General features: G+C 37.0%; 2 protein-coding genes across 2 annotated transcripts; both read right to left on the reverse strand.

Annotated features, from left to right (window-relative positions):
* Nucleotides 1–443: 443 nt before the first annotated feature.
* On the reverse strand, nt 444–5,203 carry LOC143634883 (mitogen-activated protein kinase kinase kinase 3-like). Its single transcript, XM_077102850.1, has 11 exons — nt 4,730–5,203; nt 3,979–4,326; nt 3,793–3,880; nt 3,633–3,695; nt 3,389–3,549; nt 3,243–3,318; nt 3,094–3,153; nt 2,403–2,510; nt 2,092–2,328; nt 1,931–2,001; nt 444–899 (listed from the first exon to the last, which is right to left on the reverse strand). The coding sequence occupies exons 1-11, from the start codon at nt 5,059–5,061 to the stop codon at nt 665–667; spliced, it is 1,779 nt and encodes a 592-aa protein (XP_076958965.1). The 5' UTR covers nt 5,062–5,203; the 3' UTR covers nt 444–664.
* Nucleotides 5,204–14,096: 8,893 nt separating this feature from the next.
* LOC143630706 (uncharacterized) lies at nt 14,097–15,415 on the reverse strand. Its single transcript, XM_077099641.1, has 2 exons — nt 15,184–15,415; nt 14,097–15,094 (listed from the first exon to the last, which is right to left on the reverse strand). The coding sequence occupies exons 1-2, from the start codon at nt 15,413–15,415 to the stop codon at nt 14,097–14,099; spliced, it is 1,230 nt and encodes a 409-aa protein (XP_076955756.1).
* Between the last annotated feature and the right edge of the window lie 966 nt (nt 15,416–16,381).

Below are 16,381 nucleotides of genomic sequence, written 5' to 3' on the forward strand. Positions count from 1 at the left end.
TCCTCAGACCCTACCATAGCTTTGCTATTGGTGGGATATACTGAGTACGATGATGATGATGATGATACTATTTTTGTAGACAATTACACAAACTACGTCTGTCTTTATCCTCTCAAACAAAAACTGGACTCTCGCGCTACTTTTGTTCAAAACTGGACTCTCTCGTTACTGTCATAATTTGGATTTAGCTTATGTTTATAAAATATTATTTAGCATGCAAATTAATATTCTATATTATTCTTCACATACAAGATATATGTGTGTATATGTAAGTACAAATAAAACGTGAAGACCGTGCGTTTCCTAGTAACTAATAGCAAAGCTGAACAAGTCAAAAACGACGGAACTAAAAAGTCACATTGGTAGATTGTAATTAAGATGACAAAAGTACTAAGTTACAACTCTATACAGTGATATTATCGTGTTCTCAAAAATGTAAAAGATAGTGTTAACTAATTGTCATATAAAGCAGTTCAATACATACATGAGTTGCTTTGGTAAACAAAACTTAAAAACATTAACAAACTAGAAACTGAAAAAACTTTAACCCTCGAGTTTGATGTCTTTCGTATACACCAACAAAAAAAAAAGATTCACAGTATCAGGTTCCAGAGTCTATTTACATGAGACAACATAACACAACATGACACGAGAAGCTTATGCTTTAGTGCAGGATTCGTGGTCTGTGTGGAGATCTGTTGGGAGTGTATGTTGTTGGGACTTCATGCCACGGGTCGAGTACATTAGATCTCACCGGGGTTGCCAAGACTTGATTTAAAGTGTTGCTATTTTGACCAATAAGAGCGTATGCGGGGTGCGGTGGAGAAACATAACCGCTTCTGTATGCCTGCCTTAACGGGCTTGAAGTTGGAGAAACAGGCAAAGAAGTGATTGTTTGCCTGCATTTATTAGCTACTCGTCAGATCGACTCACTTAAAGCTCAAAACGAGCCCACGGTAGACTAGGCTCGTGACCGTAAACAAGCCTAATATATTTTATACAAACATAAAAAAATATTTTATAGAATAAATAAAGTTAAACACGAATGGTCCTGTGGTATGTGCATATTACGGTTTTGGTTCCTAAGTATGAGAAATTACATCTTTAGTCCCATAGTTTGCTCAAACGTAACATGTTTGGGAAGAACATACGAGTTATACTTTATATTTAATAATTTTCATTTTTTTAACTAATGAGGGTAAAATAGACTTTTAGCATGTAATCAACAGAAATGTTTTAACGAGCAGACCAATAGTGTTACGTTTGAACAGACTATTAGACTAAATGTGTTATTTCTTACTTAGGGACCAACCCCGTAATTTGCACATACCACAGGGACTATCTGCGTAATTAACTCTAATAAATATATTACTAGGCTACAAACCTGTTTCGGTGTAATCATTACTTTTTTTTAATCTTTTATTTTTCAAAAAAAAAAAACCTGTGTATATAAAAGATTAAATCTAAAATACTTAAAATGATAAAGGTTTAAAAGTAAAAATGAGAATGGAACGCAAGCTTATATATTAGGTGAAGAACTGAAGATAGAGAAGCGAAGATTTGACATTTGAAAAACAAACTTATTTATTAAGTGAAGAAAAAGAAGGTTAAAACCAAATGATGGCTCAAAGAATTGTGACAAGTGGCTCTCTCATTTACTTGTTTACAATATATAGATATATAAAAAAGTATGATAAAAACTAAATAATGTGTTATAGATAAAAATTAACAATTATATATATTTATATAGAAATACAAAAATTAATTATTCAATAAACAATAAACGAGTAACATATGAGCCGAGATCAAGCTTGAAAAATTATTATCCAGCTTAGATATAGAGCTCTCAAATAATTAAACGAGTTCAATCTCAGCCACCATATAAATTACTCCACCCAAAAGATGAACGGTTTAAAGTTTGGAAACGTACCTTGGACTCCCTTTAGATGTGGGGAGCTCAAACGAGCGAGTGTTTCTGTTGGCACGCATTTCCAAGGCCGTCTGTTTCAATGTCACAAATTAATAATCCTACTTACACTCTCATGTGTATGTATAACAGTATAAATATTATTAAGATGTAAAAGGGCTTACAGGTGTGCGACTTCCATCAAAGGCCTTCGGAAATGCTTCTTTTGTTAGGTTGACATTGGCGGCTCTTGATGTTGCTTGGTCACGTATGAATGGATGCTCCAAAAGCTTTGCGGCTGTCGGTCGCAAAGACGGGTCCCGTTGCAAACATTGTTTTATAAAAGATTTTGCATTATTTGATAAACGATCAGGAATTTCAGGCATATCTTTGCTGTTTCCAATCTTAAATATGGCAGCCACCTGTAAAAAATGCCACATGAGGAAAAATGTCTAAAATACCCGTCCATGATGACAAAGATTTTATGATTTCGTACCCCCTTGTATTGACCCCAGGGAGGTTTTGATGTGGCCATTTCAAGAACCGTACATCCTAAGCTCCATATATCAACAGCAAGGTTGTAACCATTTGTATTCATTACAACCTGACATAAAAAACAAACTACCATGAGCATATTCGGACTCATACACACACACAGTGAGGTTCATTACAAAATACTAAATTATTGGAAGAACAAAAGAGCAAACTTAAAAGTTCAATTTTTTATCAACGGTTTATTTTTTTAAAATTTTGTAGTTTTACATACAAATGAATATATTTATGTGCATAATAAACCAGTAATCTAACTTCTAACATATATAAATTATTAATCGTTTACCTACACATGACTTACACTTTTTTTAGAACGGCGACTTTCTTGTATTTTAGGCCTACCGTTTTACCACTAGGCCACATGTGAGGGATACATGACTTACACTTACATAAATACACAAAATTTGTACATATTTTTCTTCTGAATTTCAGGAGAGAGGAAAAAACATCATGTGTCTATCTTATTCTTATAGTTTAAAACTTTATAGATTAAAAAATGAATTATTTATGTTGTTCTTCGTGTTCTCACAATATTTATTGTTTCAAGTCTTACGCCTCCTTAACCAACTGAGCTACACGGCGGGGACTTCTCACAATATTTAGTGACACATATATAGCATGAGAAAAGGAATTACCTCTGGTGCCATCCAGTATGGACTTCCTTTAAAAGACAACATTGAGGTACAATTTGTTATCTGATGAAAAAAATAATCGAATTAGTATCACATGAGCAGACATCATTTTACATAAACATTGTTATCAACAGGTTTGTTAAGATATATACGTGTTTCGCCATGCCAAAATCCGCAAGCTTGATTTCACCATTTGGATCAACCAAAATGTTTGCACCTTTAATATCCCTACAACATTTTTTAAAACATTAACTCATAAACTAGATGCGAGAGTAAAGTCCAAGTTTATGTTAATTACCTGTGTACGGTATTTCTGCCATGTAAGTAAGCCAGCCCACTTAAAACTTGCCTCGTGTAGTTTTGAATCACAGGCTCCCTAAACGGCCCGTATTCTTGAAGCAACTTGTGAATAGAACCACCCGACACATATTCCAAGTAAACCGACAATGTTTCTTCTCCCTATAAAACAATTTTGAAAACTAATAAAGCATTTGACTACGCGAATTGTTTAATGTTTAAGGTCAAACAGAATACATGTGTACCAGTTCACTTCCATAGTATTGAACGATGTTTGGATGTAAAAGATGACTAAGCAAAGTGATCTCCTGTTGAAAAAGTCAAAACAAGTCAACACGTCAAGGTTTGACAGTCAAAAAGGTCAAAATCACCTAACCGTAGATGAGATGAAGAATAATATCAAACCTGGTTCAACTGTTTGAGACTTTCTTTTGACGTTTGATCATCCGACACAACTTTTACTTCTTTAATTGCACACATCTGCCCACCCTCACTATTACAACATCAACAAGAACACATACAAACATACAATTTCAATCAAATTCTACCGTTTTCAAGGTTGCAATTTGACAATGCAAATCAAATTCACACCTGTTAAAACCGAGATAAACATGCCCAAAAGTGCCCCTACCCAACAATCTCCCCTTCTTCCACTTCCACAATTGATTATTTAAATTTAAGATTTCCGAAACACCAACATCCGTCACTGTTGAAGGTCTGCAAGGAGAGCTGCCAATCCTGCTAGCGGCAGTGGCGGCGGCGGTTGGTGAACCAGGTGGCGGTAGAGGCAGAGGATGCCACTCACTATTTTTGTTTGGTGAATCAAGACTTGAACCCGAACCCGCAAACCGTGGATGAAGCGGTGACGTGGCGGTTGCAGCCCGTGATCCCGGGCCCGGACTTCTCGGCTGTGGACTTAATCTGGTCTCCCCAGATCCCCTGTTATCAATTTAAACAATTTCAGTACAAAATTAAGCTGCTTTTCAACTATAAACTGATAAAATTGTTTAAAAATCAATGTGAATTAGACTTAATTTAGCTCAAATAAACCTAATGTAAATCAACGAGTACCAAATTGAACAAAGTTGGTACAAAATTGAGTATAAAAACAATCAATTTGGTAAAAATCAATGTGAATTAGACCTAATTTGGTTCAAACAACCCTAATAAAATCGATCAACAAATACCAAAATTAAACAAAATCAGTTCAAAATTAAGCTTCTTTTCGACTATAAACAATACAAAAACAATCAAATTGTGTAAAAATCGAAGTGAATTAGACCCAATTCAGGTTAAAATCAAAACCCCTAAAATCAATCAATCAATCAATAAATGAACGAACCTGAGGATACCAAACTGAACATAATCCGAAGACGAAACGGACGAGTCTCCACTGGAAGAAACCGACCCGGATCCGGGAGCAAACGATGACCTGGTGGGCGAAGTGGGCGGCTGAGGCAGCGGAAGGCCGATAGGATCCGAATCAAAACCCGAAAAGCCAGGAGTAGTGAAAGAAGAAGAGCGTGCGGATACGACGACGTCGTCAAAGCTCTTGTTTTTATTATTACTTGTAATCGAAGTATCTTTTGAATTGAAAGGCTTGTCTTGATTTAGATTCTTCCGGTGTTGATCTTTGTTCTTGGTTGATGATTTCTTACCCCACCAAGCAGGCATGATGGATGGACGAATGAATTAATTAAAATGGCAACCAACAACAAGAAATAAAGAAGAAGAAGAAGAAGATATTATTATTATTATTATTATTATTATTATAATAATGGAAGGTAAGGTTGGGGAATTGGATTATGGAAGGTGGTTGACGTTGAGTTGAGGAAGAAGAAAACAATGGGAGTGGGGCCCAACGGACATAATAACATATACATACTACAATACATACAGCTAAGAGAAAGTAAGTTGCTACTTACTTGCTTTATCATTGGTTGGCGGCCGGGGGGTTTCTTTCTATTTCTCATATTGTATGTCACCATGATACCTGTAACTCTAATAAATGTTATAAAACGAGTACGGCTCTTCATACTGCTTAACGCTTGATTCATTAGAAAGAAAAAATGGTTGCTTCTTTTTGGTTTGGTTCATTTTGCATGAAATACCGGTACATAATATTTTAAATTTTCAGGATCGGTACCGATATCATCATTAGTATTGGTAAGGAATCCTTATAAATGACTTAGTTATCGTAATTCTTTGTTTGTTTTAAATAATTTCTTTTGGCACTATACTTAATAGCGTTAGAAGATTTAAAATTGTGAAATTGTCAATAGTGTTGTTGGGTATTTACGCTTTAATTGATTGTGACGTGATATGTGTTTATTTATGAATATGTTTTATTATAATGTATCGTGTGTTTTTCAAGAAGGTATGAATGTTTACAACACTTTATATGTTTATCTTGCAATTTTGCAAAATGTTTACATACACACTTCCAATTGATACATCAGATGACACTTAGGCCATAGGGTTTACTCTAAGCCTAACATAGCTTAAAATAACATGACAGTTTAAAAATGGATTAAACCACTCCCCACTTGTGTTAAATTTGATAAAAAAGGGTCTTGGATTATGCTTTTAACAGGCTAAAAGGCGAAGAACAATATATTAAATTAACAATTAATATGAGTGAGATGAAGTTAAAATGATTAAACTATTTCCTTTAGGTGAGATGGAGTGAAAGAGAGAAAAAAAGTAATGTTGTGCTTATATGGAGTTAAGATGACTTATAATATACCCATGGTCGTTATCTAAAAACCATGTGTTTTTTTTTTCATAAATAACAAATTATAATCGTAATGAACTCTCTTTTAGAAGATTTGGGTTGTTGAGTTTAAAGAGGAATGTTTAATACTAGAGAAAATGATAAGGGTGAAAAGATGATAATGTTATACTTTTTTTAGTTTGTTTTTATACAAAAGAAAATTAAAGCCAAAGATTCCATGTTTAAGTAGAGACAAAGATCGGTTTGCATTCATAATCCAAAATTTAGACATCGTGAATATTAAAGTCAATTTTTCAGAATCATAAGCAACATGCTACTTTGATTAATTAAAAATTATTTACACGTTTTTTATTTTTTATATATATTTTGCAAGGGCTTTTGATATCAGCTAAAAATTATATAACATGCTTTTTATTTCTATATATTTTGCAATGGCTCCTAAGTCCTGATATCAGCGACCATGAAGCCAGACCAAACTTTGATTAACATTATAATCGTTTGTCATTCGATATGACGGTTGATGTAAGTGACCATGTAGTATACTTTTGTGATTTTTTTTGACCATTTTTCAAGGCATGCTTGATTATGGACTGTGTTCTAAAATATCAAGACCCATTCTCATGATATTCAAAGTTTTCCTTTTCAATTTTTGGTGAATATGCCAGATAGTTCTCATATGGAGGTACTTTACTAAAGACAACATTATCATTTTGCATATTATCTCAAAGAAAATGTCTAAGATATATATGTTTAGTTCTATAATGCAAAACATGACTTTTACTTAAATCAATGGCACTCTTGTTATCACAAACTATAGGGGTACAAGTAGCATTTACCTCATTGTTCACAAGTGTTTGTTTCATCCATAATGCTTGACAGCTTGAGCACAAGCCCTTCAAACGATTACATATTCGGCTTTGATTGTTGATAATGGCATCGATGCTTGTTTCGTGGGAAGCCAATAAGTGCTAGTTCAAAATGGCACAACCACCACAGGTGTTTTTCCTACCAATCATACATTTTGCAATATCCGCATCCGCAAGGCATATAATATCAACCAACGCCTTCATTCTATTATTGGCCCTAATGGTTGTCTCATAGTATGGGAAGGGTAATTTAGGAATTATGATAATACTAGAGGCCGGATTCTTTTTCTTCTTGTTATTTTTATTATTTTTTATCTTTTACTAAAACTGCGGTAATTGTGGAAGTTCATACCAAAGTCTAAACTAACATCTAGCAGACTAACTTATAATAGTCAGAGACCAAGAAACAAGAGAAGATCAAAACAGATTGAAGGAAATGAAGTGAAGGTTCAATGTATGCTAAACAAAAAAGTGAGTAGTTTGGATAGATTCATTGACTAAGAACTTTCACCAAGAAAATGGAAAATGGTATCACTGGATGTTGACTAGAATAGTCAAATTTAAATATTTTGGTTAAAATCTTTTTTTTTATAAGAGAGTGGACTTTTGGGTCAACGTTGACCGAAAGTAGACAACGAAAAATCTTTTTGTAAGACGACACTTGATTACCAATAGTGTGAAAATGGTGAATCTGGGCTAAATATATTCATCTGAAAACATAAAAGCATAAACAGTTTTGATAAAGGCTCCTTGCAAGCCCATAAGAGGAATTTGGATTCGGGAGAATAAATGTAACGTGTTTAATTACAACTTGTTTTGGTTAGAATCATATAGACCACTTTTTTTTAACCTGAATTGGGTATGATTAATTAGTTGGCTACTTAGCGGTTCCACCCGTTTGTCTTGCCAATTATGGTTAGCAGTGACTCTGATAGTGTGATGCTCATTCAAATGGACGCTAGAGGATAAGAAAACATCATTCAACCTAGGACCGTATTTTAAATTATTCATTGTTTAGATGCTCGACCACTCTTGACTAAGTCTTCAAAGGTAACCATATTTTTCTGTTCAACTTGTTAACAGTTAAATCTCAGTTTTCAATTTCAAGCTACTAATTTGTGTTTGTACAAAATTAACCACCCGACGACTTCCTTTCACGCACCACAACCTTTGAAAGTTTCTGCATTTAGGCTAAGTGATTGTAAGGTACCACGAAGAGTTTAACTCGAGCATAGATTTGTTTAAGGTTTTTCGAAATACATAAAAATAATTAAAAAAAATGTTAGTAAAACAATTATTTAATAATACAGAACTCGTGCAAAGACATGCTTTATAAAAAAAAAAAAAGCAAGAGCTCTAGTAAGTAAAAACGATAGTAGACTTATTCCCCCCCCCCCCCCCCCCCCCTCTTCAGAAAGTAGAAAAATTGAGTTAGAAAATAAAATAAAATATAAGGCAAGAAAATCAATAGATTTTTTGTTTTATTGGTGACAGAAAATCAGAGAGATAAAAATGGATGTACAGCTTGACCATATCTTTGACTGAACCCATATCTTTGACCGGGGAATCCAATACATTAATTAATCTCTCTATAAAGTTAAATTGAATCACCTGCCCCAAATTCACCTTCAAAATCAATATCATAAAAACTGTTGGCCTTCTTTCCGCCTGTATTTGCAACCTTCTTTCTTAACCAAGGTAATAATAGTCATTTTATCTTTTACATGTTTTCATTATAAACGAGTAAATTAGACTTACAAGGGCTAGATCCGTAGTTAATTTCTGATACCACAAAATATGCAAAGCCACAAGATCCGTATAAATTCCTATAATCCTATAAATATAATCAACAATTTTTAAACTTATTAGAAAGTTAAAAACATGGAACTTGGTAGCTTATTTATGTTATTGTATAGCTAACAAAATGCTCCTTTCTACCTTTGGTTTAATATAGCTGTTTAGGGCGGCTATGAATCATCTAACCAAAGGATACTTATTTTCACCAATGATGTATTTCCAAGCTTTAGTGAGACATCCGTTGCAGGTATTGAGAGCGGTGTCAAATGACAATATTGGCATCACTTCAAGGGTGAAACCACCACATATCGACGTGAAAGTTGGCGAAAGTTGACGGGATGTGTTGGTATAGAGATTGATTGCACAGGAATGAAAACAAGAAATAAGGCTCAAGATTCTATATTTTGATTGAATGAAAAACTTGATAGTACAGAAGCAGAATTACACCCTTTAAATAGAAAACTAAAACCTACCAGTCCTAGCCATAAACCAACAGTTACAAAGGAGTTACAACTACTCCTATTATTCAGCCACTAAAAACCAAACTACTTCTAGTCACGTGGGTGGTGAGTACGTGGTTATGAATCATGCTCCATGTACTTGAACTAACATAAAATAATAATAGATAAAACAATCTTGAGCCATGCATAATTCATGCACGTGTGACTTGGTTCACACTTCATCACCCTCCCATGAACCAAGCTTCCTCATTCCTAGCAACCAACAAAAATAAGTGAACTTTTCATTGCTAAGAGACTTTGTTAAGACATCAGCAACCTGATCACGAGTACTACAGAACTTCAACTCGACCACACCTTTTTGAACCATTTCCCTTATATAATGAAACTTTAAGTCAATATGCTTCGATCGACTGTGATATACCGGGTTTCGAGAAAGACTTATGGCTGACTTGTTGTCACAGAAAATAACTGTCGGACCAGATTGGTATAACCCCATATCCTCAAGAATTCTACGAAGCCAAGTTGCCTGACAAGAAGCTCCAGCGGCAGCAATGTATTCAGCCTCGGTGATGGATAAGGCAACCGTGGGCTGTTTCTTTGAGCTCCAGGATATAGCCCCATTACCAAAAGAGAATAAGTAGGCTGACACACTTTTTCGATCATCCACGCAACTGGCCCAGTCGCTGTCACTATAACCCATTAGTGTTGTTTCTTCACCTTTTTCATACCAAATTCCTATATCAACCAAGCATGCAACATATTTGAGTATCCGTCGAGCTGCACCCATATGAATCTTTGATGGATTTTGCATGAAACGAGCCACCAGATTCACGGCATATGACAGGTCAGGCCGTGTGTGAGTAAGGTATATCAAACCACCCACCATGCTTCTAAACACTTCCTCATTAGCTTTAGCACCCCCATCTGCAACAGAAAGTTTATCATTGATGTTCATTGGTGTTGTTTCTTGTTTAGTCATTGTCACACCAAACTTAGTTAGCAAGTTCTGAGCATAAGAGGTTTGATGTAGAAAAACACCTTTTTCAGTTTGTTCCACCTCTAACCCAAGAAATACTTTAAGCAAACCAAGGTCAGTCATTTCAAAAAACTGTTTCATGGTTTGTTTAAATTCCATAAATATATAAACCCTTAATCTCCATTTAATCCTCATTCTCACATATTCTATACACCACCAAAACACACACTAAAGATCTCTCTCTAGTTCTCCCTTTCTCTAAGCCGAAACCAAGAAGGAAAACGATTCCGACCCGAGGTAATTCTAGTATGATGTTTCATTTACCTAAACTCGTTAGACATAATCGCGAAACTACGAGCCGACACCGTTAAACCGTTTAAGTCACGAGATCCGGATGGAATCGGGTATAAACCGAACCTAAGACGAGCTTAGGGATCACCCTAGCTTAGATCGGGATCGAACGGGACGAAAAACGGTGAAAAACGAGTTAAAACACGTTTTTTCCGGCGAATCCGTGATTTTCCGGCGGCTTTCCGGCGACGGCGCCGGAAAAGTAAATGCGAGGTAACAGGAATGTCAGGGAATGTTCTGACATTCCCTGACCTAACCCTAGTTCGCTAAGGGTAGCTAGCGAATTAGAAGTAATTCGCTAAGCTGATTCGTCTGTGGGAATGTAACGAATTAGCTTCAGTTCGTTAAGGGAAAAGATAGCGAATCACCCTTGATTCGTTATAGCTAAAAGATAACGAATTAGCCCCAATTCGTTATAGTCATTCAATAAAGGAGATAACGAATCAGAAGGTCCAGTTCGCTACCCGGACTGGTTCGCTATATAGACTGGTTCGTTAGAGGGTCCAGTTCGTTACCATGACCAGTTCGCTAGGATAATCCAATTCGCTATGAACCAGTAACGAATTAGAAGTTTAACTGAATGACAGAATGGTCCCTGGACTTAGAAGAGAATGATTTAATTACAAAGAAGCCCTTGGACTTTTAAGTGGCAAATTAATTAATGATTCAAAATGCTAATGGAAAATGTGATAAGACAGTTAATAGAAATAAAATTCCCCAGCCAGGGGCTCTGCCCCTTGGACCCCGCTAGGGGCTGCCGCCCCTAGAACCCCGCTGCCAGGGGCGCTGCCCCCGGCCCCCCGTTCGTTGAGGGTAATAATTAAACTAGAAAGACGATATGTGTAGTGATAGTTATTGATACGTAAATTATTATACAGTTAGTCGCGCACAACTAAAGAAGGGGATAACCGTAAACGGTGAACGCAACCGCCTTGAGGTGAGTTTCTAGCCCCACTTTCTTGTTATGTTTTCGGAGCTGTGTGCATACTCGATGTGATAGTTAATACACTTACCTTAAGTGGTAAGTGTATGCTTGTATGATTTATGTATGATGATTGCTTGACGGTGCGTGAAAGATCTTCGGATATTGCATGTACCGTTAGGTGGTAGTTAAAGATATGATTGCTACGTATGATGTAAGATATGATGTATGTATGAATATATGATGTATGCATAATGTATGTATGTTACGTTGGTGGTACGTGAACGCTCTTCGGAGATTGCACGTATTGTCAAGGAAATTATGTAAGAGCATGTATGGTACAGTAGCATGAAACAAAAGGGACCAGAACCTAATAATATCTGTGATGGTAGGGACCAGACCCTAATAATATCTGTGATATTAGGGACCAGACCCTTATAATATATGTTATGTTAGGGACCAGACCCTTATAATATCTGTGAGGTTATAGGGCGGAAGGCTCTTTAAATAGGATGGATAGTTATATATGAAAAGTAAGTATGAATAATGTACACCCCTTCGGGCACGTGTGCAAGTATGTGAACAGATTGTATGTTGTATGATTAACTAGAACTCACTCAGCGGAGCAGACTTTTAGTATGCACGCAGGTGAGTAGAATGAGGCAAATTGCTTGAGGGGAAGCACATGGCATGGAATTGAAGGCACTGTCATCTCAATGAAGTGTTATGTTATGATGATTAAAAGACAATGTTTTGTGTTTAAAATAATTTGAATGCACGTTAAGACAACAAAGTATGGTTTTGTAATATGATGGTTTGAATGTTTTAATGTTCTGCGAATGTTTTTATTAACTCTGATATTATGAACTGTGTTTATGAGTAAATCCAACGTCCAAATTAGGGCACCGGTAATGGGGCCTTACATTACCTGTGTCAGTTTGTTTGACATACAGAGTTGGTTTGCTTTGACTCTTGTGATAATCATGATCATGAAAGTACTTGTCAATCTTGGAATACCATGCCCTTGGCGCTTGCTTGAGCCCGTATAGTGCGTAAACGATACACCATATCAGGGTACTCCTGTGACACAAACCTTTCCGGCTAATCAACATAAATTTCTTCATCAAGCTCACCGTTTAAGAATGCTGATTTGACATCCAGTTGGTGAATGCTCCAACCTTTAGAAGCAGCAACTGCAATCATAAGCCGTATGGTTTCGAAGCGAGCAACATGAGCAAACGTTTCTTGATAATCGATACCCGGTTGTTGTGAGTATCCTTTGGCCACCAATCGAGCTATGAGCTTTACACCACATCCATTAGGCCCTGATTTCGTCTTAAACAACCACTTGACCCCCACAGTTTTTCTTCCTTCTGGTAGAGCAACAAACTCCCAAGTTTGGTTTTTTATGATCGAATTGATTTCGTTATTCATTGCTTCAACCCAAGCATCAGACTGAGATGCTTCTTGGTAAGTGATTGGGTCTGCGACACTAAGAGCAAAGTGGCATGTTTCAAAGCTTTCATCTTCACTTCCTGATAAGCCTTCCCCACTTTCAAAGTCTTTCATCCAGGAAGGAGTCTTGGTGTTGCGTTTGGTAGGGCCATGAGGAATTGGCTGATTTAATTGAGAGGGATCAGGCAAGTGGGCATGAGGGACCGGTTGACTGGTTGGGTGTTGTGGAGGTGAATTATTTGTCTCATGGGTTGTAACATCATGGTTGGTAGGTATAGGTGAGGTGTCATTTGGGTGTTGGACATTGAAGGGTACTTGTATTGTTTGAATATGTTGATATGGGAGCTCACATGGGTTGTCAGGAAAAGGATCTGTGAAATGTAAGGTAGTGGTAGGGTATGGTATTAGATTTAGGCATAAGATTCCAATCCCATTTTTAACTTTCCAAGAAATCAATATCCCTTTTTATACTAACTTTCAGAGTGTCTGGGTTATACAACTTATAAACACCATCAGTACTTGAGTACCCCACCAATATAGCTTGTTGAGATCTGTCTTCTAGTTTCTTTCGCTGTTGTGAGGGTACATTGCCATAGGCAATACACCCAAAGGTTCTCATGTGACTCACAGATGACTTCACCCCACTCCATGCATGTAGGGGTGTTTGATTAATAAGTGCTTTTGTGGGAGACCTGTTTATAGAATATACTGCAGCTGCCACAGCTTCTGCCCATAAGAAGTTAGGAAGATCTTTTTCTTAAGCATACTTCGGGCTAGATTCATCACAGTTCTATTTTTTCTCTCCACAACACCATTGTGTTGAGGGGTATATGGAACTGTGATTTCACGTTTGATGCCAACTTCAGTACAAAAGGCATTGAACTCATGTGAACAAAACTCCCCGCCTCTGTCAGAACGAAGAGTTTTAATTTTTTCTTCACATTCATTTTCTATTAGTGCTTTGAAGTGTTTGAACTTTGTGAAAGCCTCATTCTTGTGAGTTATGAAATACACCCAACACATTCGTGTGTAATCATCAACAAAGAGTAAGTAGTAAAGACTCTTGCCAAGACTGGGTACATGCATTGGTCCACACAGGTCTGTGTGGACAAGGCCCAAACGAGATTTTGCTCGCCGAGAGATTGAGTTAAAAGGTTTTCTCGTTTGTTTGTCCACACAGGTCTGTGTGGACAAGGCCCAAACGGATAGCATATTGTATTCTTGGCAAGCCCTTAACCATTTCTTTATCATAAAGTTGTTTGAGGCTATCAAAGTTCACATGACCATACCTTAGATGCCATCGTAAAGCTTCTTCTTCTTGTGGGTTAGATGGAGCATCCTTGAGTGCAAGAAGGCATGTTGAATCAAGCACGAACATGTTGTTGGACGCCACTTCTATTTGCATGATCACATTTCCAGTTTGCTTGCTTTGAACTGTGCATTTGCCTTCATCAAAGAGGAGAGAGAAGCCTTTCCTCATAAGTTGCCCCACACTCAAAAGGTTGTATTCTAACTTGGGAGCATAGAACACATCCTCTAGGAGTTTGTAAGCACCTTGACCAGTAGGTATACGAACTACACCCTTGCCTTCTACACCAACACGGTTTTTATTTCCCAGTCTTACCGAGAGCTTAAAGCTTTCATCAAGCACAGTGAAGCTTTCTCTTAGACTCGTCATGTGATTTGAACACCCTGAGTCTATGAACCATAGGTAAGACTTTTGGTCATCACTGGATGCATTCATCATCAAGGCTAAATGGTCTTGAGTGGCTTCATGAAAATTAAGGTGCATGAATGCATTATCTTCTTCATCGACAGCCTCGTTTTGGCCTTCATTTTCTGCAACATTCACTTGTGGCTCCTCCTGGTTATACCAGCAATCTTTTTTTGCAAACGTAACATGTGGGACTTTGCTTCTATCAAGAGTCCCTCTTCTTCGGCCAATAGCTCCACGCCCCCTAGGAGGTCCACGACCACGACCTCGAAAGAATCTGGCCGGATCATGAAAAACCTGGAGAGCCTGCTCCTCCTGAATTTCGGGTTTTTTAACTGCATCACATGGGATCCTGCTGTTGAGACGTTCCTCCTGAGATTGAAGCAGCCCCATCAGTTTTACGGGGGTTATCTCAGAGGAATCGAACACCACTTCAATATACGGGATCACATAATCAAACTTTGTTGATAGGCTACGGAGGATTTTTTTTCTACGAATTTTTGGTCGGTAAGTTCTTCACCAAAAGAGCGTTGGCGCCCCACATTATCCATAACTCTGGAGAAATAGGACCCCACATTCTCATCAGTTTTCATACTCTCAAATTCACGCCTGAGACTTTGTAGCTTGACTGATTGGACCTGAGAATCACCCTGGTATTCAAGTTGAAGCGTTTCCCATGTTCCTTTCGCTGATTCGCAGGCTGCAATGCGCGAAAACAATGAGTCATGGACCCCTTGTTGGATAATCGTCATTGTTGGATAATCGTCATTGCTAAAGCATCTTTCTTCTTCGTGTCTCTGTGGTCTGGAGATGGATCGGGTATAGCAGTGACTCCGAGATAAACAACATCCCACAGGTCTCTGGACTTAAGAATGGTTTTTAGACGGATGTTCCAGTGGCCATAACCCTCACATGTGAATACTGGAATGGCGAGGGCTGGTGTGGAACTTGGTGGAATTGGGTCAGCCATGAAGGATATGAAACGTAAATTAGGGTTTTCAGGTTATGAGATATTATGGCTCTGATACCACAATCGTTGGTATAGAGATTGATTGCACAGGAATGAAAACAAGAAATAAGGCTCCAAGATTCTATATTTTGATTGAATGAAATACTTGATAGTACAGAAGCAGAATTACACCCTTTAAATAGAAAACTAAAACCTACCAGTCCTAGCCATAAACCAACAGTTACAAAGGAGTTACAACTACTCCTATTATTCAGCCACTAAAAACCAAACTACTTCTAGTCACGTGGGTGAGTACGTGGTTATGAATCATGCTCCATGTACTTGAACTAACATAAAATAATAATAGATAAAACAATCTTGAGCCATGCATAATTCATGCACGTGTGACTTGGTTCACACTTCATCAGGATGGACTACTGCTATATATATCGGTCTTCTTCTTTCTCTTTATCTTCTTCTTTTTATAATTATTAAATCATAAATGGGCAAATGACGCATCAATTATACACAAGTAGATCAAACATTTCGGTCGTTTGCAAAATAAACAAAAAGAGCATAAACGTATAGGTTTTAGTAACACTTATGATTTAAGTTTTTTTTTCTAGCAAATGGCATAAACATTTCATTATTTTGTTATGTTCAATGGTGCTTGGCATCACTTTAGAGAAAATTAGGTCAAAATGAGATTGTGAGACTCATACGGGTGCGTGGGGACATCACATTAGCATATTTTTGAAATAGGGTCTAA

Source organism: Bidens hawaiensis, unplaced genomic scaffold (genome assembly GCF_021521415.1).
Source record: "Bidens hawaiensis isolate Kalapana, Puna unplaced genomic scaffold, B.hawaiensis_p1.1 tig00000512_1, whole genome shotgun sequence".
NCBI classification, from domain to species: Eukaryota; Viridiplantae; Streptophyta; class Magnoliopsida; order Asterales; family Asteraceae; genus Bidens; species Bidens hawaiensis.